This window comes from Taudactylus pleione, unplaced genomic scaffold (genome assembly GCF_031769625.1).
Source record: "Taudactylus pleione unplaced genomic scaffold, aTauple2 ptg000114l, whole genome shotgun sequence".
In the NCBI taxonomy this organism is placed as follows: domain Eukaryota; kingdom Metazoa; phylum Chordata; class Amphibia; order Anura; family Myobatrachidae; genus Taudactylus; species Taudactylus pleione.
Genome location: NW_028284516.1, coordinates 172,287 through 199,834, shown reverse-complemented (window position 1 = coordinate 199,834; position 27,548 = coordinate 172,287). Strand labels below are relative to the sequence as shown.

General features: G+C 45.2%; 2 protein-coding genes across 4 annotated transcripts in view; one reads left to right on the top strand and one right to left on the bottom strand.

Moving 5' to 3' along the window:
- The first annotated feature begins 3,348 nt into the window (after nt 1–3,348).
- CCNE2 (cyclin E2) lies at nt 3,349–23,473 on the top strand. 2 transcript variants are annotated; one of them, XM_088471360.1, is made up of 12 exons: nt 3,349–3,433; nt 13,592–13,632; nt 14,517–14,601; nt 16,126–16,176; nt 16,842–16,996; nt 17,200–17,335; nt 17,662–17,808; nt 18,651–18,746; nt 18,868–19,002; nt 19,350–19,461; nt 20,891–21,048; nt 22,233–23,473. In XM_088471360.1, exons 2-12 carry the CDS (start codon nt 13,619–13,621, stop codon nt 22,317–22,319), a joined length of 1,176 nt encoding a protein of 391 aa, XP_088327486.1. In that variant the 5' UTR covers nt 3,349–3,433; nt 13,592–13,618; the 3' UTR covers nt 22,320–23,473. The 2 variants fall into 2 exon arrangements, with proteins under 2 accessions (XP_088327486.1, XP_088327485.1); XM_088471359.1 differs by lacking the exon at nt 3,349–3,433 and adding an exon at nt 11,447–11,524.
- Nucleotides 23,391–27,548, bottom strand: part of INTS8 (integrator complex subunit 8) — a 129,348-nt gene continuing 125,190 nt past the window's right edge. For both annotated transcript variants that reach the window (XM_088471357.1, XM_088471356.1), the window contains exon 28: nt 23,391–23,647. In XM_088471357.1, the coding sequence (XP_088327483.1) occupies nt 23,531–23,647 (117 nt within the window). In that variant the 3' untranslated portion in view covers nt 23,391–23,530. The remainder of the gene's footprint in view (nt 23,648–27,548) is intronic.

Here is a 27,548-nt window from a genome sequence, read left to right as displayed (position 1 = left end):
AAGAGAAATGTGTTATAATGCGGTGCCCTGAAACACATCAACCAAAGCAATTCAGGGGGACCCACACCCAGGGCCGGCCCTAGCCCAAATTTTTTGGTAAGCGAGTAGGTTTTTTGGCGCCCCCCCTATGCAGTGCCCGCGGTAGTGGTCCCCCCTGTGCAGTGCCCCTTGTGCCCCCATTAGTAAGCTTATACAGTGCCCCCAGTAGTAGTCCCCCCATTGTTGTGCCCCCAGTGGAGGTTTCCCCCCCATGTAGTGCCCCCCAGTAGTAATCCTCCCTTCAAGTGCCCCCAGTAGTAGCCCCCAATAGTAATCCCCCCTTCAAGTGCCCCCAGTAGTCCCCCCTTCTAGTGCCCCCAGTAGTAATCCCCCCTTCAAGTGCCCCAGTAGTAATCCTCCCTTCTAGTGCCCCGTGTAATCCCCCTTCAAGTTCCCCCAGTAGTAATCCCCCCTTCAAGTACCCCCAGTAGTAATCCCCCCCTTCAAGTGCCCCAGTAGTAATCCCCCCTTCAAGTGCCCCCAGTAGTAATCCCCCCCTTCAAGTGCCCCCAGTAGTAATCCCCCCTTCAAGTGCCCCAGTAGTAATCCTCCCTTCTAGTGCCCCCTGTAATCCCCCTTCAAGTTCCCCCAGTAGTAATCCCCCCTTCAAGTACCCCCAGTAGTAATCCCCCCTTGTAGCCCCCCCCAGTAGAGACACACGTTATAAAAAACAAAACAAAAAAAAAACCACTTACCTGAAACCCCCGCTCCTGCTCCCGCCGCCGATATCAGCTACTCCCGACCATTCTCCAGGGCCGCTTTGCATTATGGGAGAGACGTCGTCATGACGACGTCTCTCCCATTATCCACTGCGGGAGCCGGAAGATGGCTCCCGCAGTGGGAGCTACAGCAGCCGATGAGAGTCTGACAGACTCTCATCAGCTGCTGAAACAAACACACAGTTGCCGGCTCCGGCGGCTCTGTGTAGCGCTGACCGAACTCCGTCCGGTCAGCGCTACACGCGCGATGCAGACTGTGTCACAGAAACACAGCCTGCACCACTGTAAGCCACTGAAATCTGCATGGCCGCGGCGCCCTTCACTACGTGGCGCCTTACGCGGCCGCGTACCATGCGTAACCATAGAACCGGCCCTGCCCACACCCCAAAAATGAACCAAAGTTGCACTACAGTATATAACTTGTAGGACTTACCTAGAATTGTGCCTAATACTAGTGTGCATATACTATACCATACTCCATGCTTTTAAACCAATAAGGAAGGGTGCTAATCCAGACTGAAGGCATCTCCTTTCCCTCAGGTGTGCAATAAAGCACATTAAATGGAGTATATAGGAAAGGCTGCACACCCTGAATATATATAATGGGAGATGCTACCTGATGAGACTAATTGCAGGCACAGAAACAGACAAATCTCAGGTGCACAACTCCAAATAACTGATTGCCCTACTCCCCACACTCCTGCCTCTATATCTGGTCACTATTAAGGTGCATACACACGGTACAATCTGTAAAGCTGGGCATCCACTATACCAGTGGTTCTCAAACTCGGCCCTCAGGACACCACACAGGTCATGTTTTCCAGGTCACCCAGCAAGAGCACAGGTGTAGTCATTACTCACTGACACATTTTAAAAGATCCACAGGTGGAGCTAATTATTTCACTAATTCTGTGAGGAGACCTGGAAAATATGCACTGTTTGGGGGTCCTGAGGACCGAGTTTGAGAACCTGTGCACTATACAATTTTCTGTCAGATATCTGTCCAATCTGGCTGGTTGGAATGAAAACCTGGTAATGTACGGGAGCGAATGACAATCGTCTATTTGCTCACAAACACTGGAAAATAGCCAAAAATGGCTGTTCAGACAAATTAGTTAAAACACACAAATGTAACCAATTTGAACAATTTTTTTGTCATGTTTTCAGTGTTTAAAACCATATGATCGACTGTCATTTGCTCCCATATATTACCAGGTTATCATTCCAACCAGCCAGATTGGACAGATATATGACAGAAAAGTGTATAGTGGATGCCCAGCTTACCACTAACGACTTGAAGGATATCTTTCAAAGATATCGGTCATAGATCTTTCAAAGATATCTCTCAGTGAAGTCATCCTGCCACATCTCTGAACAGGGAAAATTGACGATATCGTCCAAGTTGGTCTGCATGCATGGACGATGAAAGATATCTTTATCGTCCATGCGGGAACGCGCATCGTTGGTTGATTGTTCACTGCCTAAAAATGAATGATATATCGTTCAATGAGATCGTTATCGTTCAGGAAAATCGTTCCGTGTGTATGCAGCATTACTCAGGATTTGGACATCCTATATATTGTCCTGTCCAACTGTAAACCTCAGCAGTACATTATGATATAAGCCTTTATTACTAAAGCTGCATACACACACAACGATTTAGTAAATGAACGATTTTAGTAAACTATTTTGTTCATTTTTTCAAGGGAAAAATGAACGAAAATCGTTTACTAAAATTGTCATTTACTAAATGTAATGAACGATTTATTTGAACTACAAACGATTATTGCATATTCCCTTACTGAAAATCGTTGAGTTGGTCAGTCTGATTAAACTACAAACGTGAATGCGCATGAACGAAACCTTCATCGTTTTAACTCAGAAAGTGTGTGTATGCACCTTTAGAGATAAAATATTGGGCATCTGAGTACTGATAAGCATAGAAAGGCATAAAGGAAAGGCGGCATGACTATTTCGGTGATAAGGGTAATAAGGGTCTCATCACTTTTCTACAGGTATTACCCTAACAGCAACATGGGAACAAGCAAGGTGTCTGGATGCTTAATGATAGAGGCATGCAAATTAAGGCCCCCATACATCAGCAATCTGAAAACCACAATTGAACAATTTGAAGATTTATTGCCCGATCTTAGGATTTCCCAATCGAGCAATCTGCGCCCATACACTACAGATCTTTTTCAGTGATTTGCAGATCGATTGCAGCAAACACAGATCTAGCAATCTTGAAAGGCCCATCATTTTGCTAGAAACGGTCTGCAAATCTGCTAATCATGTCCATACACTAGCAATCTACAGCCCCAATCGATCTGTGAAATCCAACATGTTGGACAATCTGATTAAACAATTCCAATCACTTTTTGGTTGCAATCTGCGATCTGTGAAGCCCATACATTGTGTATAAAAATCTGCAATCGATTGCAAATTGCACGATTGCTGCAATCCATCTCTGATGTATGGGGGCCTTTAGACTGAGGAGCACACCTGGGGGAAGGAGTGGTTTAACGAGCATGAAGAGAATGGGAGAGCAGTTTAGCACAGAATGCAAGCTTTCCAGGGACAGACTTTTGAATGGAACCCTCACACAACAGAACAGTAGTATCCTTCCTCAACCATCAATGGGGCATAAAAAATGTGACCATGTTGAAAGAAGCCAGGTAAGTACTTCAATTTGTGCCATTTATTTGCCTGGAAAGGAAAATCAACGATGGGCGATTTCTCAAACAGAGTATGTGCGTAAGAATGGGAACTACAACAGGAAGTGTTCCTAATAAGAGTGACCTGTGTACTTCATATGTGTCCTTGATTAAAGGGATATTTTAGCAACCCTACTCTAGCCTCCAAATGTTCCCTGAAAACACCCATATTTAGGCAAGCTTACCAAATTCCTAAACCCTTCTAGGCCATTCGACCCAACTGCCTCCTCTCTACACTGGGCCGGGTTCGGATATTTACGCTATGCCAAAATATTTACGCAGTTGGTCGATGTGTTTATTACAGTGCATGCGACTCTGTGCCTCTGCGATGTCACTGGCAGAGAGGATTAAGTCGCAACGTGACTGACCGTTATGAGCTGTTCGTGGGTGGTAACAAGAGGGGTGGTTAGAAAACTGCAGGCGTGACGCAACCATTTTATAGGAGTGTCGGATCCAGAGACTGCGTCTCTGTACCGGCTTCACTGGTGCCAGCAACTCCGTTCCGTCACCCATTCTGCAGGACCATGGGCTTTATCAGAAGCCCAATGATCGACTGATTTGCGACCAATGCTGCAACATTTTACGCAGATGCTTGGATTTGCAAAGCCACAGGTGAGCATCTCAATACATCTCCTGGCGCCTGCAATATTTGCATATTTTCGTAAAGCAGCTGCGGCATTAGTGTACAACTGTCAGGCCCAGAGTTCACGTTTTCCAGACCACCCAGCAGGTGCTTTCATTACTCACTAACACATTTGAAAAGATCCACAGGTGGATCTAATTAAATCACTTGTGATTCTGTGAGACCTGGAAAACATGCACCGTTGGTAGCTCTCGAGGACCAGGGTTGGCTACCACTGCACTAGGGGGTATATTTACTAAAGTGCAGGTTTAGAGAAGTGGAGCTGTTGCCAATTGCAAACAATTAGATTTTAGCTATTATCTTCTACCCCTTTTACACCGGAGCTAAAACCCGAGTTTTTGAAGGGTTAACCCGGGCAGTTCCCTGGTGTAAAAGGGCAGAGGGTTGGATCGCCGGGTCGAGTGACCCGGCAATCCAACCCAGGTAACTAGCAGGGTTTAACACGGGCATAGCCCGTGAAACCCTGCTATGGGAACAGCGCACTCCGGGTCACGAAGACCTGGAGTGCGCTGCTAGCCGGCCGATTGGTCCGGCTTCAGTGGCGCTTGGAGATGACGTCATCTCCAAGCGTCCACTTTCACTCCGCAAAAGCCAGGTCTATGCAGACCCGACTGCGGTGTGAGCGGCGCTGACTCGGGAATATCCCGAGTCAGCGCCGGCAAAATTCCGGGTCTGATCCGGATAGGAACTTTGTTCCAACTCCGGGTCAGACCCGGAATTTAGGTGGAAAAGGGGTATTCTAGAAGGTGCTAGATCAGTGGTTCTCAAACTCGGTCCCCACACAGGTCACATTTCCCAGGTCACCCAGCAGGTGCACAGGTGTATTCATTACTCAGTGACACATTTTAAAAGATCCACAGTTGGAGATAATTTGTGATTCTGTGAGACCTAGAAAACATGCTCTGCTTGGGGTTCTGGGGACCGAGTTTGAGAAACTGTGTACTAGATCAGTGGTTCTCAAACTCTGTCCTCAGGACCCCATACAGGTCACATTTCTCAGGTCTCCCAGCAGGTGCACAGGTGTATTCATTACTCACTGACACATTTTAAAAGATCCACAGTTGGAGATAATTATTTTATTTGTGATTCTGTGAGGAGACCTGGAAAACATGCACTGTTTGGGGTCCTGAGGACCGAGTTTGAGAACCTGTGTGCTAGATAAATAAGTAGAATCTGAATGGTTGCTATGGGCAACACCTACACTTCTATAAACCCGCACTTTAGTAAATATACACCTAGAAATCTGTTTCTAAAGTTACCAATGTATTTTAGTTGCATTACAGTAGTGTAGTACTCCATTTCTTGTGGCTACCGAATGTAAATGTATAAGAAAGCGTACAGTAAGCTCTAATACGCAAGTAAAGGCACATATCAAACACATATAATAGCTGTTTTCATTAGCATTAAAAACAATTAAAATTCAGGTATGAGGCCTGGGGGGCAGCGCTGTGGTATATTTGATTAATGGCAGAAAAGCATGTAATTATGGAAACACACTATTCTAATTATTATTTTTTAATATACTGATCTATAAACCGGTAAAGCTTATTAAAAAATTTAACTGTTCTCAACAATATATATTGTGTAAAACTGACCATATATTATGCATTTATCGTCCCAATCCGTGAATTAAAGGCGGATCAGGCCAATAGTGTATAGCAGCGACCGATCAGCGATGATCAGACGGCCAGGCATGAGAAATTTTCCAACATGACTGACTGATTTGATCATTGGTCGGCCACACCTGGAAGCATATGCGCTGCTGCGGCGGCGGCCTGCCCGCCATTTCCCCTGTTCCTTCACAGGAATGGAACGGGCAAATGTTTCCACCCCAGGGGAGGAAAGCAGATATCGTGGCCATGTACACAGGGCCTGATTCAGAGCCGCTCGCAAAAAGCGAGCGCTCGCTCTGAATCAGGGCAGCTGCTTTTTTTTTTTTTTTTAAACCGGCCTCCTGGCCGCTCGCATAGCTGTGGGTGACCACCCACAGCTTTTGCGAGCGGCCAGGTGATGGTCGCGACCAGCAGGCTTGCGACGAGACCCTTGTGGTAGGGTCTCGTTCCCGCAAGTCCCAGTGAGCTTCCGGAAGCTCACCGCTGACATCATTCGTGATGTCAGTGGGGCCGCCCGAAAACGGCAGGCGTTCCTTCGGGAACGCCTCCGTTTGGCCAGCCACCCCCCGTCGACCAAACGGGGCGAGCTGTCGATCAACATCGACAGCCGACCCTTTTGGATGCGAGCGCCGGAGTGAGTGATTTCTCACTCGCTTCGGGGCTTGTGTGCGCACAGCCCGGCCATCGACCCGATTGCGACGGGTCTGAATCAGGCTGTGTGATATCTCACAGTGTATCTGTTGGATTTCAGGCTGTCAGATAAAAGGTCTGTTGGGCTGACAGACATTTTATCTGACAGTGAACGCTCTGCTTTAGACAGGGGTTTATTTAATAAGCCTTTGCAATCACTTTACATCCAGGTTCAAGACCCACTCATGCTACCGCACATGTTTTGTCACCAGACTGCGCATGTGTGAGTTGCCATTCCTGGTAAATGTCGCTAAGTGTAGCCCATAGGCTGCAATAGATGGCATTAGCTACCAGGGCCAAGCGCCAGAAGTAATTTCACCATTTTAATAATAATAATTTTATTTATATAGTGCTATTTCACCTTTAGGACTCAAAGCGTTTAACAGGTAGAAGTAAGATGAAGAGGTTTACATTTTCAAAACAGTACAGAAATTAAAAACATAATATAAACATAAAGAACATTTTGAGTCATTAGTTGACTTATCCTACCCTCGGAGGATCCAGGTGAGGCAGCCATTTTAGGCACATTGCATAGGATCACACTGAGCAGACTAAGCAATGCCTAGAATCGAAGACACATAACGGGAAAGAGAAAATGACTAGGAGAGAACCTTGCGAGTTCATCAGACCCATGCATTTTTTCATTCCACACTGAGTACCAGGTGAGGCAGCAATGTTGGGCGCACTACATGGTTACAGCGTGCGAATAAGCAATACATGGAGATAAGACCTGCACGGATGGAAAGAACAGTGAGCTAACTGGATGTAGTCAGGATATCGGCGGCCGCTATCCCACCCGCTGATATCCCCACACTGACAGCCAGACATGGGACTAAAGATAGGCGTCTAAATCCCAACACCTATCATTAGCCCCATGACGAAATCCTGACACCCAGCAAACCGAATGAAGGTAAGCCGGGTGTCTTAGCTTCTAGCCGCGCGGGTCTTTTTTTAGGGTTGGTGATGTGTACTATGACACTGCCTGTTAATTATGCACGCCTCTAAAACGGCGTTGAAACATTCAGGCACGCCTGCGTTCGCACCTCCACTCCCCCGTTTTTACAGGCCTGCCCCTGTTACCACCCACAAACGGCCTCCTGTCACTCACTCTGCTGGGCTGGCTTTGCAGGGCGAGTGAGGGATCAGCGAACGCAGTGTTTAGTTTGCGCACTGCGATGCATGCGCAGATTAGCAACAATCGGCAATAGCGAGCGCACTGCGGATAGCGACTGGGTCAGGCCCTCTGTGCGATCACTGCACTAGGATCTCCCATCTCGCAGGCAGAGAAGTGACCCAAATGTGAACAGACCTAATTTTAAATACACAAATACATTACATTTCCAGTTATCACAGACCTATCTTGCATGTTACAAAAGAAACTCCCTTTCGGAAAGTGTATACAGTTTCTATAGACTATTTAAGTGGTAATAGTCAATTTGCAGTTTTAATAATGTGAAGAACAGAAAGATTACCTTTTGATGTAATATGTGCTTGCTAATTAGCATACCAATTAAAGTTTAGTAGAGACATTGGGCCATATTCAATTTGAAGCGAAAAGGCGATAATTTTTTGCCGATGATGTCATTTTCGCCTATTTTCATTATCCCCGTATTCAATTACAAAGACTTTTCACCGGTACGAAAAGTCTTTGAAGAAAAACGGGGATAACTTTTCACCACTGAATAGGTAGCGAAAAAAAGTGCAGAATTGGGGTTTAGGGTTGCAGGCTTAAAAAAAAATAGCCTGCACCCCTGGTAGAGTCCCCTAAAAAAGATCTGTGTCAAAAAAAGTAAAAAAAAAAATATCGGGACACCCCAAAAAATAAAGTTTAAATTTGGGGTGAAAAAAAAAGGGGAACAAGTTTGAAACTAACAAAATTAATTCAGGGGGGGTTCCCAAGTATGCGGCAGGTGTTTTCTTCATTGCGGGAAGTAGCAGCTGGTGCATTTTTGAAGAATTTTTAAAAATGCACCTTAGGGACTTGTAAATGGGTGCAAGCATATTTTTATGTACCCCAAGTTTGATACACCGTTTAAAAAACCCCCCAAAAAACTAAGTGCTCTTCTTCACCCCTTCTTCCCTGTCGGGAAAAAACACCTGCCGCGGCTATTTAAAAACCATACTTACCTTCTGCAGGCCAAAACGGGGGTACCCATAATGATCCCCAATGTCAGGACATCATTAGGGGGGTCCCTGGATGCTTTCCCGATACTTACCTGTCCGCCGGATCTCTTTTTCGCAGCTTTCAAATGGAATACGGGGATAAAGCGGGCGCGCACCCGATACTTTTTCCCCGTAAAACCTCCGTGGTGGAGCGAAAAGTCCAGCACAGACTTTATGCTCCAATATTGAATACCCCCCATTAACTGGCAACCATTAATGCTGTATATTGATTTCAACATATACCCGTTTACCTAGTCATAGATTGAGTTTTCCCTGGCAGTGGGAATGTGGGACATACTTTCCCAGAGGTATGGCAGTGATTGATTTTCACACCTGTTTGTTATTTACAGGAAAGACCACACTATTTTCTGTCATTTTTTTTTTATTTTTTATTAATAGCTATTTATATAGCTAGGCTTGCCAAATCATCCCTTTTAATTTGGGACTCATGAATTACACAGCTTCTGTGGCTGATTAAAACCAGGTGAAATGCAGGCTTTTAGTCAGCCAGGCACAGAACCTGTGTATATCAACAGTGTCCCGGTATAAAGGGATAGTAGGGTAAGCCTATATAAAGTTTTAAAAAGAATACTTCAGTTGTTCACAGGAGTCCCTGCCCCGGTGGAGCTTGCAATCTAAGGGTCTGATTCAAATTGTACGTGAATGCTGCCTCTATGATTTTCGCAGCTGCGGATATGCAAAAATATGCTAATGTGACAGCCGCGGAAACTTGTACGGAGACGCCGACCGGAGCCGGTGTCAACGGTGCATACATACGCAGCATTGGATGCAGGTCAGCCAAACATCGAGTCCTTGAGTGAGTCTATGGTCGCGCAGCCTTGCCGCCATAACCGAGACGCTGGAGCCATGTTCTCTGTGTACACGATTGCAGACACTGTTAGAAGCATGCACCAAAAATGGCCAGAACACACCTCCATTTTAACCGTCACCTCCCACAAAACGTTTGTTCCATGTCAATCACTCGCGCTTGAATCCTCACTGCAGCTGTAATCGCACTGCAGCTGGGACGCATGCACAGACCACCGATAATCACTCAACTGCGTGAACATTGGACTATTGTATAACTATGAATTAGGCTCCATATACCCTATGGACAGACACACATTACTTTTTTTTTTGGTTGGAATCCATATAATCTACCAGTCTGTTTATGGAGTGTGGGTGGAAATCCATGCAAAGATTGGGAGAACGTACAAACTGCACCACCCTAATGCCAAATAATGTGCAACATTCTCTTTAGGATTATACAGTAAAATCCAGTTATAGTCACAGCAGCTATGAGCCGTGTAAACCGGGTTCCTGTCATATCCCTGGACAGTCACCCTATAAGCCGCTCATCCTCCCACAGCATCCAGCTCAGAGACAGCCCGTCCCGCCGCCCGCCTTCCCCAGTGACAGCGCAGCGCCAGCCCACGTGTTGCTCTCAGCCAGTGTTTACATTCTCCAGCTGGGCCACGTTGTTCTGACTTCCCCACTTCCTATTGGCGGAGGCGGCCGGCGAGCCTCGCTAGGGGGCGTGTCTATGCAAAGCAGCTGCAGAGTCCAAGCGGGAAATTTAAAAACGTGTCTGGGTTCAGAAAAGAGCGCGGGTTAACCCCTTCCTCCCCGGCGGCGGCAGCAGCGCGCTCTTTCCAATGACAAAGAGGTTACAGCGGGCGGCGATGGGATGGGGGGGATCCCCGTTCTCCGTCCCCCGCTCTGTGTGATCATGTGGGAAGAGGAGGGGGCACTCCATACTAGGTGCAACTAATTTAATGAGAATATTTGGGGGAAGGTTACTTACAGCTCTCTCTGCAGGATCACAAGGGAGGAGGCATGCATTGTGCTTCATGTTACATCAGTGTGTGTGTGTGTATGTATATATATATATATATATATATTATATTATATTCAATGCAAGCTCCTACTGAAATCTGATTTTGGTCACACTCAGCAGATGCTTTGCATGTGTGACCCCCTTATTGTTATGCACCATTATATTGTTATGCAGTGAGGTAATGTTATTGTAGATCTCCTCTGCAATAAATATAATATGCATTGTGTGTGTGTATGTATATATATATATATGTATATATATATATATATATATATATATGTATGTGTGTATGTAATCGTTTTTAAATTTAAGCTTATGAGCAGGGCCCTCTTACCCTTATGTATGTGTCTTACGTATGTCATGTATGTATGTCTTTTACAACCCAGTAAAATGTTAATGTTGATTAAAATTGTAAAGCGCAACGGAATTTGCTGCGCTATATAAAAAACTGTTAATAAATAAATAAAATAAATAAATGTATAATATTCATTCAATGCAAGCTCCTAATGAAATCTGGTTCTGGTCACACTCAGCAGATGCTTTGCATGTGTGACCCCCTTATTGTTATGCACCACAAATACCATTATATTGTTATGCAGTGAGCTGCAATGTGTTGTAGACCTCTCCTGCAATAACTATAATAAGCATTATGTGTGTGGCATAATCCTGGTACCCGCAGGAAGCCCATGTGACATGCATAGCTACATGTATGAGTACATGATCACAGCTGTCCATGGCCACAGATATATTATGTATGTATACAAGGTTGTAGTACAATGGTTACTAATGCCAGCTCCTAGTATTATGCTGACTTGTGGCTTCCTATCCCTCCCCCACTACCTAGCACCTTGTAACTGTGTGTGTGAGAGTGCCCTGGCCTGGCCAGGAGAGTATAATGTATAAGGTGAGGCAGTGTCATCCCTCCCCCCCTACCCAGCAGTAGCAGTCAGTGGGTGGGGGGCGAGCAGCAGTGGGAGCCGGGCTAGTGACTAGTCCCCCCGCACATGCGCAGTCCCCCCCTCTCCGCTGGTATAAGAAGCTTGGCGCCAGCTGATCAGCTGAGTACACTGACTGAGTGCCGCTGCCGCTGTGTGAAGGTCTCTCCGGTGAGTACGGGAGGCCCCCAGGACTGGGAACGTGATGTGGGGGGATATATTAGCCAGGACTGGGCTGATGCTGGGGGCAGGGGATAGAGGATAAAGCCACGTAGCCCAGACTGTCCCCTATCTGTGCGATCCATCCGTGCTGGGGCTCCCGCTCAGTTAGTTTACCCGGTTCCCGTATTGGGGGCCAGGTGCAGGGACTCCCCCCCCCCCCCCCCCCCCCCCTATTAAGGCACGGGGGGTGTGAGCCGGCAGTGAGAGGGTTTCTAGCCCCCACTCCCCAGATTAGGTCTGTGCCCCCCTGGATGGCTGTGTTGGGGTCACAGTGTCGGATCACCGATCCCCCTGTGTGCAGATTGCCCCCCTGGAGTGTGTGCAGGTTTTGGAGGGAGCCCTCCCGGCCGGGTCACCCAGCTGCTCCCGCCCTGACCAGGAAATGGGGCGATATGGCGGGTAACCGCCATCTGCCAGGGCAGGGTGTCAGCGCGGAATCCGGGTGTGTTGCCCGCCCCCCCAGCCCTGGCTTTGGAGGGAAGGCCGGCCGCAGCTGTGCCGCCCGCTTCCTATAAATTGGCGGGGAACCTAGCCTGCAAAACACCCGCTCACCGCGGGGCCCCCAGTGTGTGTGTGTACAGCCGGGGGTGAGGGGCCCCACACTGATCCCGGCACCCCACCTTCCCCGGGGCTCACTGATGGAGCTTGGCGGGAGTCTGGTGATCGGAGGTCCCGGGGGGGGGTCTCCTGGCTGCCCGGCTCTGCCACCCTCACACAGGGAGTCTGGGGTGAGAGATCAGGAACTGTCCCCTCTAATATAGAGGTTCTGGCTGACAGATAAGGTGTACAATGCTACTGCCACTGGTGGCGACACTGCCACATGTATACATATTATTGCATTCCCCTTTTGTCTGCTCCATACAATTATTATTACTGCATCCCTCTTGTCTGATACATACATACATACATACATACATACATACATACATACATACATACATACATACATACTGAAAGAGCGACCTGTAAAGGCACACATCCACTTGATGACTAATTTGAGCGATTGAACAATAACTATCGTGATCGTTCGATAATCTTTTGCAGATTGTTTCAAAAATTTCTAAAGTGACCAGCGATGCTCGCTCCCGCTGGCCGTTTAGGTGGGCCATACACAGGGCGATTTGAAAACGTACAACACCTCGAGACGTTTTCAAATTCAGTCCGATGCATCGCATGCTGCTGTGAATGGTAAACTATGCATCTTATGAGACGCTTCGTTTACCTATTTAACAGCATGACTGATCGCAGATCTTATGGTATTTTCCATAAGATCTACGATGTCGATGTACGACGGCGGAGACGCGCATCGCCCTCGTACAGCATGACAAACCACACACTATGTGCACGATTGATCGATCAAAATCGTGCACATCGTATAATTTTTTTTTTTTACCGTGTATAGCTGCCCATCCACTAGGCGATTATACCTAGCGATGGAGCGATAACGACGGTTGTTATCACTCCATCGCTTAGTAATCGCCCGCAAATCGGGCAGTAAAAGGTTAAAAATGACCAGCGATGCGCCCGCTGGTCGTTTTTAATATCAATCATCGCCCGAACATGACTGTCAACCTGACGACCGCCGTCAGGTTGCCATGTTCGGGGATGATTGATCTGTATACACTGAACGTTCAGTGTATGCAGTTCACCCCGCAGGAGACGATGCCATCGTCCCCCGCATCGTGTAATGGATGGGCAGCATATGGCCGGCATAAGACATCTATCATTGTACAACCTGACGATATCGTCAGGTTCAACATGTTTGCAGACCGATCGTTCAGTGAAGGCACATCACAGACAAACTACTGCACCATTACACTGTCGTAATCGTGCAATCTTTTGCCTGTTGTATAGTGGATGTGAGCCTTGAGGGAAAACTATACCTACAGTCCAGGGGTGGGCATTAAGCGGCCCGCCCCCCCAGCTGCCAGCCCCATCTATAGACAGTCGTATTGCTCTCAAAAATAGGTTTTTATTTTTTTGCTTTTCCTAATTTTATTTCTGTTTTTCTTGCAGTCTCTGAAGCTTACTTATTCCTGAATAATGTCAAGAAAGAGGTGAGTTTTTGCAAGGGCATCATGGGATTTTTATGTTTTGACTTTAGGAACGCATCCATGAGAAGCCATGAAAAATTACGCTGAGTTTTGCAACTTGTGCATGTGGGGATTTGGAGGCCTTGGACAAAATTGCCATTGTATAACATGCAGTATTGCATCAATGCTGCCTGATCTCAGAGTAAAGCTTTTATGTCCTTTTGTATGATCCTGCCTGTATGGGACCAGCTTCATACGTGCCGGACCTATGTTGAGAGGTTTTTTTTTTCTTTTTGTAAAGTGAAACGTGACAAATTGGTGGTGGTGGTGGTGTTCCTGCCATTGCAATAGCCCTTGTGATGGCATTTAACCATTCAGTGGTTTAACCATCGATGGTTACTTAGTGCTCGTGCGGAGTGGACCCTGGAAGCTTGAGCTGTATTACGGTCACTCCTTCCTGGCATCCATAGCAGTGTGGCTGTATCGGCCATCAAAAGATCATGAGATGGTTGAAGCCATCACAATCTTGATATCATATGGGGAACATCGATGTTTACCACCCATTGTTTCCAGATGGCCATTTTGTAATCTATACTCTTTACTGAAATATAAACATGGCTCTAATGTGCTTGTCCTTGTGTTATATTTCATTTGAAAAACATAGGCATTGTTGCCTCACTTCATCCTTGAGTATTATTAAACTGTTTATAGGACGCCACATGTGATCCGCAGCACCGTACAGAAAGCAAAAAGGCGTGTGGCCAAACTAGTCGTTTTCCCATTTTCCACACCAGTTCCCACCCAAAACAAATTACTGTCTGTACATACCCATAAATGACTTGGCCTGATTCTTCCTGGTCCTTTGTGTCTGAAAGAAACCAGCTACATCTCTTTCTCTGTAATTACAGTGGTCGCCTACAAGCGAGACATGAGAAAGCCGACTCTGAAAACGAATGCCCATCTGTAGTTGCAACAAGGAAAAGGAAGTCTGATGTACGTAGCATCTTCAAATGTGTTCCTACAGCGTCTGTAGCAGCCTTTTCTAAACGCCTAATCTAAAGATCCCACATCTCCAGGGGTGCTGGAGACCTGATCTTAATGAGAGACGGGGGATGCAATCTAGAGATAATAAGGAGCCGTCTTGTACAGGTTCTGCTCTCATAATTGCACAATAGAGCATTAAATACTGAATGCTGCTCATAGCTAGATTATCTACTGGCTAGTGTGGGCTTCTGTCTAGGGTGGGGATTGCACAAATATATATTATGTATATATGTACTTTTTTTTTTTTTTTTTTTTAACAAGCTTGAGGCACAGGGGCCCAAACCAGTGTGGTGCCTATGGCTTCAAGAGTTCTTAATCCATCTGATACTGTATGTTTCTAATGTTAATTATTTTGCACTTCTGCATTAGACTGGGAAATCCTGTTTCTAAAGCTGGTTACACACTACAATGTATCGTATGATATAGCATTCTGATGCGGAATCGGAACGATACAGCGTGTAAAGGTCGTTTATCCACTAGCAGATGCGGTAGCGCCCGTACGATTACGACATTGTAATCGTGCTGTCGTTCCCCATCCCCTGCAGTGTCTACACTGTACGATTAGTCATTCAGTGCCGGCACCCTCCATCATCCCTCAACATGGCCAACCTCTCGTTATCGGCAGATTGACCGGCATGTTCAGCCAATGATTGATGTCAAATGGCCAGCGTGTGCATTGCTGTTCGTTTCCGACATTATAGTGCACGATTAATGAGCGATTGTATGATTACGACATCGTAATCGCTCATTAATATCTGAAAGTGGATGTGCGCCCTAAGTCTGATCCTTCACCGCATTATGGGGAGACATATAGGGGCACGCATCGTGCCGCTGTAACTCTTCCTGCCTTTGCCTCTTTACCGAGGCAAAGCAGTAAGCATTACCGCTGACATGTATTAACATCTCATCTGCAGAAATGGAAGCACGCACACAGCATATCCGCCTAGTGCTAATGCGCTGTCTCCCCCTTCCTGGCCGGCTACACTGGGCATGCGTGAGATCCCGTGAGCACCCCCACAGCAGGGACTATGGCGGTAGGGTAACTGCAGCTGTAGGAACGGTCAGTGCCACGGACAGTTTGTTCGTTGTCCATCACATCTGTGCTGCTATCTTGTAGATTGCCGCGCCGATAATGATGGGTGCATATTTAACATGGAACCCCACAATACATGGGGGGAGAATCTGTATCAGCGTACATAATGTGCGCTTGTCTTAAAGTAATTTCTAGGACCAAATGCATTGCAAATATGAAAATGTCTCGTCCTATAAGGATTGAAAATGACTGGTATTAATGCTAGCTGTGACCATGATCTGTCATATTGAAGTTCCCTGCTAAACTGTCCATAGCTTACTTTGGCTACTGCTGGCTCTGGAGCATTTTGAGGGCTTGGGTGCCTTGCTCCATAACTGCTGTCACTCTGCATGTTGTGAATGACTAAACTAACTTTTTTTTTTGTTTTTTTTTGGGAACAGTCTGTACATGACCATCAACAAGACACGAAAAGACACAACTATGAGATCCAGGTAAGCATGCAGGGTGTTCCAATTTCTCCAAAACCCCAGGAAGTTCAAATGTGAGAGCATTTTGTGGGAGGGGGTCTGGTGTGCACTTTATTATGATGCTGGAGTTCTCTTCCCTCTTGGTAGAACAGCAGCCATTTCACCCACTGTCAAAACCCCATACTGCATTGTTTATATTCCCATAATGACATTTCTCATGTCTGTAAGGCTGGGTACACACTAGACTGTGTACCCTGCCCAACCTCTGCAGCGACTGGAGCTGGCATCGGCAAGTGCGTACACATTTGCCAATGCGGGGGCCATGCTGCATTTGATAGCATGGCCCTTGTTAATGACACCCCTCGGCAGACCTGTATGCAGGACTGATGGAGGATGTCGCTGACAACCCGCGGGAGCGCGAATCTCCTGCGTCATAGTAATTACACACTAGACTATGTGCACGATATGTCGCTCCGATCCACCGGATCGGGCGACATATCGTCTATTGCGTACCCAGCGTTGGGGCCTGTTATCTTGCCAACGTGGATGATAATAGGTTCTTAAGTAAATGGATAAAACAAAATCTGAATTTTATGGATGATCCTGTTAATCGCTTTAATTAGTTGCCATAGAGTTTTCATTGGCAGCAATCATACACAGTGCTTTAACATTCAATTTATTTTGTTTAGAGCTGCTGGTCCCAGATAACAGCTGGAGTGTCCACCCCTTGTATTCTTATTGAAACACCGCAAAAGGAACTGCCTGTCTCTCCCGATGTATCAAAGTTCACACGATACCGGTTCCAGAATCTCTTCATAAGCCCATCTCCTCTACCAGTGCTCAGGTGTGTATACCCCACACCCATACCACTCCTTTCTCAGGAAAACTGTAACCTATACAAATGACATTGGATTACTCTTCGTATAGGTTTGTCGTGGGCTCAGTAGATGAACAACATTCCTTGAAAATAATATAAATTTTTTTTTTTTTTTTTTTCCCCTTGCTTTTCCCATCTGTATAATAATAATTTGATTGTATTTCTTCCAGTTGGGGCAGTTCAAAAGATGTCTGGCTGAAAATGCTGAGCAAAGAGAACAAATATGTTCACACAAGCCGTATGCTTCAGCACCACCCCTCGCTGAATTCGGACATGCGCTCTATTCTGTTGGATTGGCTATTAGAGGTAAGCGTATTCTCTGTAGTTCAACAATGGTGTTTTTCACATTCCCTACCCCCCTGGGATTAGTAGTTGTGATTTATTTACAAACTGACTATGGCTGATACAAGCCAGGAAAGTATTTAGGGAGGGGAAAAATAGAACTTTAAGGACACTTTGTTTGAGTTGTGTGTTTACCTTCTGGAACAGAATTGGTGATCAAGATGGAGCAGATTGAAATTAACATGTACAAAATACAGCATCATGTATGACTTGTCATAAGCTTCATCATACAATCTGGGGATTGCGTACATTCCCATGGTGTAACACATTTATTCTTCCACCCCATTCAGGTGTCTGAAGTGTACAGTCTGCACAGAGAAACCTTCTACCTTGCACAAGACTTCTTTGACAGATTTATGTTAACACAAAAGTCTGTTGGCAAAAGTATGCTTCAGCTAATAGGTGTCACAGCCCTATTCATCGCTTCTAAGTTAGAGGTGGGTGTGCTATCCTACGGAAGACTTGTATGATTGTCCTATACATGTCAGTAATTGCTTGTTTCCATAGCTATTTATATTGTCAGTGGATTCTGATGTAAGAAAATGTGGATTATACATCCTGCCACCCAAATGGGTCTATTAGTGTTAGCTGTTAGAATATTCCCATCAGATATGTCACCATAGTCATAATGGGCGGAATTCAATTCAGTGTGATGTTGACTAGCCTCGGGAGAGGGCTTCAGGAGCTATTCAATTCCGTGCGCTGTTAAGTCAGAATGCCGGTCCTCGTTGTTTAAATTGGGTGTTTAGCCGCGAGAACAGTCATTCTCTGACTAAAGTGCCAGCCGCGATGCTGTTAGTGCTGCGCTAAGCCGGCAAACAGCCGCGAGGCTGGCACTCTTGTCGGATTTCTACTCGTACCCCCAGTGGGGTGTGAAAATCATTAGGCCCGCCCAAACATCGCGTTGAATAGCTTTGGGAGCTCCCTCTCGGGGCTATTCATCGTTTTGAATTAAATTCCCCCCCAATTACCTTTCCATTAAAGATAGAATTGGACTAAATGCATAGTGTCATCATTTCAACAGTCACCATTACATCAGTGCCAACATGGTTAATGTTGCCACTATGAAAGTATACCACCCCTTTGGGCAGCAGTGTGAGATCTCTGCCGTGCTTCCTGAGCTGCCCTTGGTGATTTGGGTAGCATACTAATACCAGTGATGTGCGACCTGGCACCACAGGCCAGTGTGACTGGTAGCAACAGACCAGCTGAAGTGGGCGTCTATACAGTGTGTTGTCCTGTTGCAGATCAGATTTAACAGTCATTCTTTCTCCTTCAGGAAATCTATCCCCCTAAACTTCACGAGTTTGCCTATGTTACGGATGGTGCATGCAGCGAGGATGAGATTATTGAAATGGAATTGGTCATCCTAAAGGTATATCATTCCCTATTATAGTAGTCGTGTTTTTTTTTTTTTTTATGGCTTTATTTCATTGAAACTACATATGCTATCTTACTCATATATTGTATTTCATTATAATATTTTTTTTTTTAAGGCACTGAAATGGGAACTGAGTCCAGTGACTGCTGTTGCCTGGTTAAATCTTTATCTTCAAGTTTCTTCCCTTAAAGACTCCCCTAAACTACTTCTACCTCAGTATTCCCAGCATCAGTTCATACAAATTGCTCAAGTGAGTACAATTCATGGGAACGATCAGGTTTATACTGTTCTGCGCTTTTAATCGTAGACCTAAATGCAAGTTGTAGAAGGGGGGGAAAAAAAACAGACCAGTCCACCTATTGCTTAGTTTTAAACTTTCTCTTACAATCTTAAGACCATTGCATGGATCTGTAACGCTTCTGGTAAAAATAATTTTCTTTATATATTTTGTGTTCTTCCTTTTCAATTTGAGCGAGGTCCCCTAAGGAACCCTGGTCCTATGTTATGGATCCTACTTTTAGTTCTGCACTTGAACCCAATTTATTGCATGTTTGTCTATACGTAAATACATAATACAACTTTAATCTCTTGTTACAGCTTCTAGATTTGTGCATTCTACATGTTACCTCACTGGATTTCCACTACAGGATCCTAGCGGCAGCAGCTTTATACCACTATACTTCAATGGAAGTAGTCTCAAAAGCCACAGGTAAGATCACCCCATAAACCCCCTCCCCATTAGTAAAAGAACTGCAGACTTAATCTTTTACTTATTAAGTAATGAGTATATACCGATGTGTCCACACATCTAGCCTCAATACGACATGCAGTGCAACTTGCCTGGCATGAGTGAGCTGCCAGGTCCCGTGCTACTCTGCTAGCGTTGGGTGTATTTTAAATGGGTCTTAAGTCTCAATGCAGCTAGGAAGCCCCAGCAGGCTGTGCTGATTAAATTGATCTGTGACACTTGTATATCTGTGTGCACCTGAAATCTGTATATGTAGCACAATGCAACTTTAAGTGGAAAAAAGGCTGCTACAGCTACATTGTAGCACTTTGTATATAGATTCAGAGACTCGGTCGCACACAGATATACAAGTGTCGCATATCAAATTCAGCAGGCTGCTGGTGCGCCCTAGTCGCATTGTGATTAAGATGCATTTTTGGCAACAGATGCCCGGCCCTAGTAGAATCTCAAGGGCCCTGGTGCTTTTTAGCACAACTGCAGCAAAGATAAGGACACATCTGTACCAGATGTTAAATGCGTTTTTAAAAGTTTTTGTCCTACTCTATTTGTTTGGCAGTAACATGTAAATATGATTCAAGCAGAAAGAGAAAAATGCAAGTTCACACTCTGACCATGCTAATAATAATATTGCATCAAAGAGGTTCTTGGCATAATAATGGCCATAATTATGGTGACCTATCGGGCAGGTCCCTAACACTCCTATGGAACAAATACAGGGCACAGGACCCCCCCAAGGCCAGCCCAGCAGAACTGCTCCATGGCATCACACTAGTGCGAGATTGCATGTGATAGGAGTTTCTTTATAATTCTTCAACTATCACATACAATCTCGCACTAGTGTGATGCCATGGAGCTGTTTCTGCTGGGCTGACCCTGTGCCCTGTATTTGTTCCATAGGAGTGTTAGGGACCTGTCTGATAGAGGTCACCATAATTATGGCCATTATTATGCCAAGAACTTCTTTGATGCAATATTAGGTTTAGCATGGGTAGAGTGTGCACTTGTATTTTTTTTTTTTTTTTATCTTTTTCTGCTTGTAGCACTACTAGTCTCAGCAAGTAGCGCCTCACATTGTGTTTAGGGTGAGCAATCTAGGGCCCCTATGCATTATGTAAATATGATTGTCAGCACCAGTGAATAGATTCTGGGATAATGTGGTTGCTAGATGACTTATGAATACATTCAGCAGGACTGCATCACGATGATCTGTGTGTACTTGGTCAATGAACTCCGGTGCAGGGTTTTTTTTTTTTTTTTTTTAATACAATGCTGAAAAGTTTTGAGCAACATTTGTGAAGCCTTGTTTCCATAACCCACCTGATCTGGAGCTTTACACTTATGCCACTTACCTTATGGCTTGTATGTAACTCAGTTTTATCTTTCTTAATAGGTCTGGATTGGGGAAGCCTTTCCAAATGTGCTCACTGGATGGCACCTTTTGCCAAAGTGGTACAGAGAAATCCTCCTTTAAAACTGAAAGTGTTTAAGAAAGTCCCAGCAGAAGGACTGCACAACATCCAAACTCACATAAACTACCTGGACATGCTGGTATGTAGCAGTGGCTTATTTGGTGTAATGGCTCAGGCAGGAATATGCGCCTTGTGTATTTCAACAGGAGTTTACTGTTACAAAAAACAGTATCTGCAGATACACTATGTAGACAAGTGATTGGACACCCCCGCCCAAGCAAAATGGTGTGCTCCTGGCCAATGGAACAATGGCAGCGAGTGTTATGGAGTGACTAATCATGCATTACACTTTTCAGATCAGATGGATGTTTGGCATCACTCATTCTCATGGTTATCACCAGCGTGTACAGTAAAGCATGGTGGGGGTGGCGTTATGCTGGCTTGGCATGGTCACAAACTGAAAAGTATAGAGAGAATTGGAGCAGTGGGTGCGTTCTAGGCTGACTCTACCTTCTTGGTCACTAAGGCAGAATGACAAAACCTACCGTCTGCTGTTGTACAGGAATTTGTGGACAGTTTGCAGTAATCGCTGCACGTGGGGGGACCTACAAAGTAGCATTCCTTCTAGGCTGTTTAGTGGGGGCCCGTGCCCTGCCCTATTTCTGATGGGGAGTAAGCACCCTGCCCTCCAGCACGGTGCCCCGCTGAGACAGCCTGCGGGTGGTCAGTGCTTTGGAGGCTGCCCGGCATGTCCATAAGGGCCGGGCACGCCCCCAGGAGTGATGAACAGGTGGCGCGTCATAAAGACATGCCCCTTTAGCCATACCCCCTATTCGGGCGCCCTGCCTGCCCTAGAGTGATATACAAAGTATTGCTGTCAATAACATCTTCAGCTATTTGCTGTCAGTGTCCAAATGCTTTTGTCTACATAGTGTAATATGCATTAGGAGAAAGTAAACTGACCATCTAGTCTTCCTTTAAAGGGCTTGCTCAGAAAAGTGTTGATAAATGTAACTTATGGGAACACACTTCTAAAATCAGTCTAGGCACCAGCATTGTTCCTAATACCTCTATAACTGCTATGCACAGTATAGTGGTATAAGCCCATCTTCTCAAACCAAATATAAAGAGTCAGTATCTTAATGTGTGCACAGTAGAAATGTACAGTCATTGGGGAAACTCACTGTGGACCCTATGCTGTAGCCTTGAAATTATTGAGCTATATTTTGCCTGTGTAGCACTGCCATTAAAACTAAGTTAATGGCTTGTGTGTGTATAGATAGATCATATTTTTTTTTTTTTTTTTTTTTTTTTAATACTTAGGATGCTGTTCCACTTGAAGGACAATCTCCAGTTTCTGTTGGTGGAATCCTAACTCCTCCCAAAAGTACAGAGAAGCCTCCTTTATAAGAATGGAAATCTCTACATGGACAGTTAATGTGTGCCACCCTGGTACCTTACACTGAGCGGCATTGGCAGGGTGTCCTGTGATGGGAAGTCTTGTTGGTGTTCAAGGAAAAAAAAGCAGCTAATACAATCCATGAATTTCCCTTCTAGTGTTCCTGCACTCTGCCTAAGTGCTTTTGTATATAGTTTACTTATTTATTATGCCCCTAGTGGATGGGACGTAAACTTTTTGTACAGACACTTAGCATTTTACTAAAGTTACTATTACAGAAATAACCGGGTCGGCATATCGAGACATAATTGCTGGTGAGCTACATCATCCTACTCATTTAGTGTTATATATTCAGTCTTCATGTGACTTGGAAAATGGGTCATTTATACTGTGGCTCGTGTGTATATACACCAACCTTCCACACCACTGGTGCATTGAACATGGGATCTGTAATGACTCTGACTCGCTAGTATTAAGCTGCTCCTTGGTTGCGCGCCCCACCCCTCTCCTTTTAAAAACATTTATGGGCAGTTTCAGAAGTTGTTCAGCTGTAACAAGTACAAAACCCATCAAGTGTATGGATGTTATGAACAGTAGTGTTTCTAAGTATTTCCTTCTGAAAGACTAATGAATGGTATATGTAAGATATCGGGCACTATTTATTGCCACAGATTAAAGTTATAACCTAATTTTATATAACAGGATGGGCTGATCACTAATTTATCCTGGCATGGTGCTGGAATAACACGGATTAGTCCTTACTAAGAAGTTTTACGCATTTTAAATTGCAACAATTTAATACAAGAATGTTTTTAAAGCTTGTTATAAATCAACAGTTTACCAGTGTTCTAAAGCACAGGCTAGGAGTCCTGGTATTAAGATCCCATTTTTAATGTAACTGTTCAGTCCATCCTGTATTACCTGGTGCTTCCCCATACTGTGAAATGTCTCTTGCAGTGCTTTTATACTGTGTAGTCTTAATAGTTAATGACTCTCTTGTCTCTAATTTAGGTGTCAACCATTTATCTATAAAAACACCTACTGTACATTGTAGGGCAAAAAAAAACTTGTACATTTGTAAATATGTTTTGAAATGTATATATTTCATTTTGGAAAAGTTTGTACAAATTGTGTAAATATGTATAAAATAAACTGTTGCTATTTACGGTTGTGTAGATTAATGTGTGACTATATACATACACACAAGTTCTTAGGCTCAGATTTAAAAATACAGCTTTGCCATTGCTTGTAGAAAAGTCTTTTTCCTCCTCTGTGCAGCCAGCTGTAACACCTCCTCTGGGTTACTGGCATTCAGCTCCGGTTGGCCTATGGCTTTGATCTAAGTGGATAAAGAGAATAGTACATTAATGGCCACGTGTTGATGAGGTGGTTGGACGGTTCTAAGAATTAGGCTTAAAAATGTTTCTTTAGGTCCTAATTGAAGAGTGTAAATGATCCTCTTTGTATAGAGCTGGAACACAAGCTGGTCAAACCAATGAAAACTGCATGCGGGAGTTATAAAGGAAAAATCTCAATCTTTCCTCCACAAACCACATTGGTGCCAGATTGCGTTATGAAGCGCTGAGCACACTTACTATTACACCATCCAAATCCGGTGCTATCGATGAAATAAGCTCTTCATCAAAAGCCTCCAAGCCTACACGTAAGGGAAAAGTGTTAAAATGGCAGTCGCATCCTCTTCTGTCATGTTCTATTTATTAACACTAAGTAATATAGGGATGTATTTGTATGCTAGGCTATAACAAGAATTTTAAGGACTCTACTCTGATAGTCTCTCTCTCCCTCTCTCCCCCCACCCCCCCCTTTAAATCCTCTACCACAATGAGGACAAGTTGTATTCTCTTCCATAACGATGTTACAATGACCAACTCCCTTTCTATAATAATAATCTCTTAAATTTCCTCAGTATACCTAGAAGCTAATGACAAAGTTTTAGTGCTACCAAATGTAAAAAAAAAAAATTTATATAGAAAAAAGCCAGTTCCACCATCAACTATAAATATATTTAAAATATTTCTAGGCTTAATCATAACAGTCCGATTCAGTTCTCATGTACTTGCCGCCTTTACTCAACAGGAATGAGTAGGGTAATACATTGCAATTATCGGTCACAACCGAGTAGCAATTATTATCGGGCTGTTGGGCATTCCTGATGGATGTGATAATAGGTGACGGTGGATACTCTCACCATTAGACAAATCAATTATCTGTGTATGGCAATGTCAGATAATTGCTCAGACTGTCTGATGGAGTTTGTTCTGACAGTGTAGGACTCTCTCCACACTCACTCCACAATCCCTTCCCTTAAGGATCACTTAACCCCTTGTCTTTCCTTTATATTCTTATGCTGCCCATCCACTAGACTATTAAACCTAACAATTGAGCGATAACGACAGTCGTTATCACTCAATCGCTTGGTCATCGCCTGCAAATCGAGCAGTTTAATGTATAATACAACCAGGGATGTGCGTGCACATTGGTCGTATTGGAGGGATGAGCCTGCACTGAACCACATCACACATAGAAATGACTGCACCATTACAATGTCGTAATTGTGCCGTCGTTTCTATGTCGTGTAGTGGATGGGCAGCATAAGATTGCTATTTTATTTCATGTCTACATCATTTATATAACCAATTACAAATATTTTGTCTCCACTAGTTATATATTTTGCATTTTTTTTTTGTAGACATGTAAAAATACATATGTAATTTTAGTTAAATCCTTAATAGAAAAAATAAAAAAACATTCATCACAAAGCACCAGATCAATTGTACTTGCCGTCATAGTAGACAGCTCTGTGGGTGCTAGGCACCAACAAATGCCCAATGTCTGCAACCTAAGGAGAACTAGTGGGTTTTTCAATTTAACCTAAAAGGGAAAAATATTGAAAACCGGAGTGCATCTCCGGCGCTGAGAAGGAAACTCTAGATCAAAACATTGCAACACTTCCACTCTGCCAAACTAGTCCCTGAAGCTGGGTGCAAAATTAGCGATGTGTACCCAGCACGATGTCATCCGCTGCGGGGATGCCGGCAAGTGCGTACACACTTGCCAATGCCAGCAGCGACGGTGTGTTAGCGGGAGGCATGCTGCATTCGCCACCATGGGCCCCGCTAATATCGCCCGCCGGACCTGACCCCAGCAGGGCAGTGTTAGTTTGGCACCTGCAGGAATGGGCACTGTTTAAACAGGGGGCTGCTTTATGCAGCCTCATCTTTTCATTTCTTCAATTATTTTAATTTTTAGAGTGGGCTGTACTAGGCTTCCCAAAAGACAATATGTTCAATGCTTCAGATGACAAGAACTATCCCGGAGGACTCCCTCTCAGATACATGTAGCGACCCTGCTTAAAGCAGTCCTCCGCATTAAAGATGCTGAGCAGGCCCCTAAGACTAGTGCTCCTGTGTTCAAGCTACAGAAGGTGGTTTTGGCAGAATTCCCTTTTTTTGCGCAGCTACAGAACCTTCTAGCGGAGGCGTTCCAGAATGTTGATGGGGAGAACCACTTCTTTGGCAGTCCAATGGCCCTGAAGTGAGAGTGGACCTGTCACTGCACCCCAACCCCGGAGACTGGCATCTGTCGTGAGCAGAACCCAGTCCGGGATCCAAAAGGGGCGACCCTTGGTGAGATGCGATGTCTGAAGCCACCAAGCAAGGGATAGGCGCACATCTGGAGACAACACCAGCATCTGAGTTCTGATCCAGTGTGGTAACCCGTTCCATTTGGATAGAATCAGCCCCTGCAGGGGCCTGGAATGAAACTGGGCATACTCCACCATGTCGAATGCGACACCATGTACCCCAGAACTCTCACTGCCGAGTGAACAGACACTCGGCAACTCTTCAGGCAACTGTGCACCCGCAGTTGTAAGGAGGAAATCTTCTTTGGAGTCAGAAAGATCCTTTGCTGAAGAGAATACAGCAGGGCTCCCAAATGAACCATCCATCCGTTGTGAAAAAATCAGGGAGGACTTTTTCCAATTTATCAGCCACCCGTGCGCTTGCAGACAAGCGATCATCAGGTGTTGATGGTGTAGAAGTGCTTCCGGAGAGCTTGCCAGCAATAGGTCGTCCAGATACGGTAGAAGCCGTATACCCTGGCACCGAAGATGGGCGGTTATGGCCGCCAAAATTTTGGTGAATATCCTTGGAGCCATGGATAGGCCAAAGGGCAGAGCCTGAAACTGGTAGTGGAGTTGTCATATAGCAAACCTCAGATACCCCTGGTGTGAAGGCGCTATAGGAACATGAATGTAGGGGTCCTGGATGTCCAGGGAGACCATGTAATCCCCAGGTTCCATAGCCAGAATGATTGAATGCAAAGTTTCCATCCTGAATTTGGTTATTCTGAGGAACTTGTTCAGCAACTTTAAATTGAGGATAGGCCAATGAGACCCATTGGGTTTCTGCACCAGAAACAGTAGAATAGTAACCCGTCCCGCGTTGAGAAGGCGGAATGGGAACAATGACCCCCTGCTTTCAACAAGGGCTCTATTGCTTCCTGAATCTGCAAGGCCTTTGTCTTGTCCTGATAAAGACTCGTGCAGAAGAACTGATGGGGAGGTCTGTGACGAAAGGAGAGGGCGTACCCCTGAGAGACCACTTCTCGAACCCAGGCATCCATGGTGGTGTTATACTAGCACTGGGCAAATTGAAGAAGTCGGCCTCCCACTCTGGGGTCCCCCAGAGGGAGGCCCGTCCCATCAGGCAGAAGGTTTATTCTCCGGCTTGGAAGAAGGGCGACTAGCACTACACGCTTGTTTCTTAGGCTTAGGGGCGGCCTTGGTCGCCAACTGCCCCTTGGACTTTCCCTGAGTGCGAAAGGACCGAAATGCAGAGGTCCTAGCCTTAGATGGTGCAGCTGCCGAAGGTAGAAAAGCTGACAGACTTAGCCAGGGTATCCACAATTTTGTCCAGGTCTGGACCAAATAATATCTCCCCAGTAAAGGGTAAGGCCTCCAGGCCTTTGTTGGAATCCGCATCCGCTCTCCAAGAGTGCAGCCACAAAGACCGGCGAGCAGACACCGCTGCAGCCAATACTCTGGAAGTCAGAAGACTGGCATCCAAAGACGCTTCTCCAATATAAGAAGCAGCATCCCTCATCTGTCCCACTAAAGCTCTCTGCATTTCCGAAGCATCCTCAGGAAAAGTATCTTCCAGTAGATTGGCCCAACTCTCAATGGCTTTAGCCACCCAAGAGATGGCCATGGATGGAGA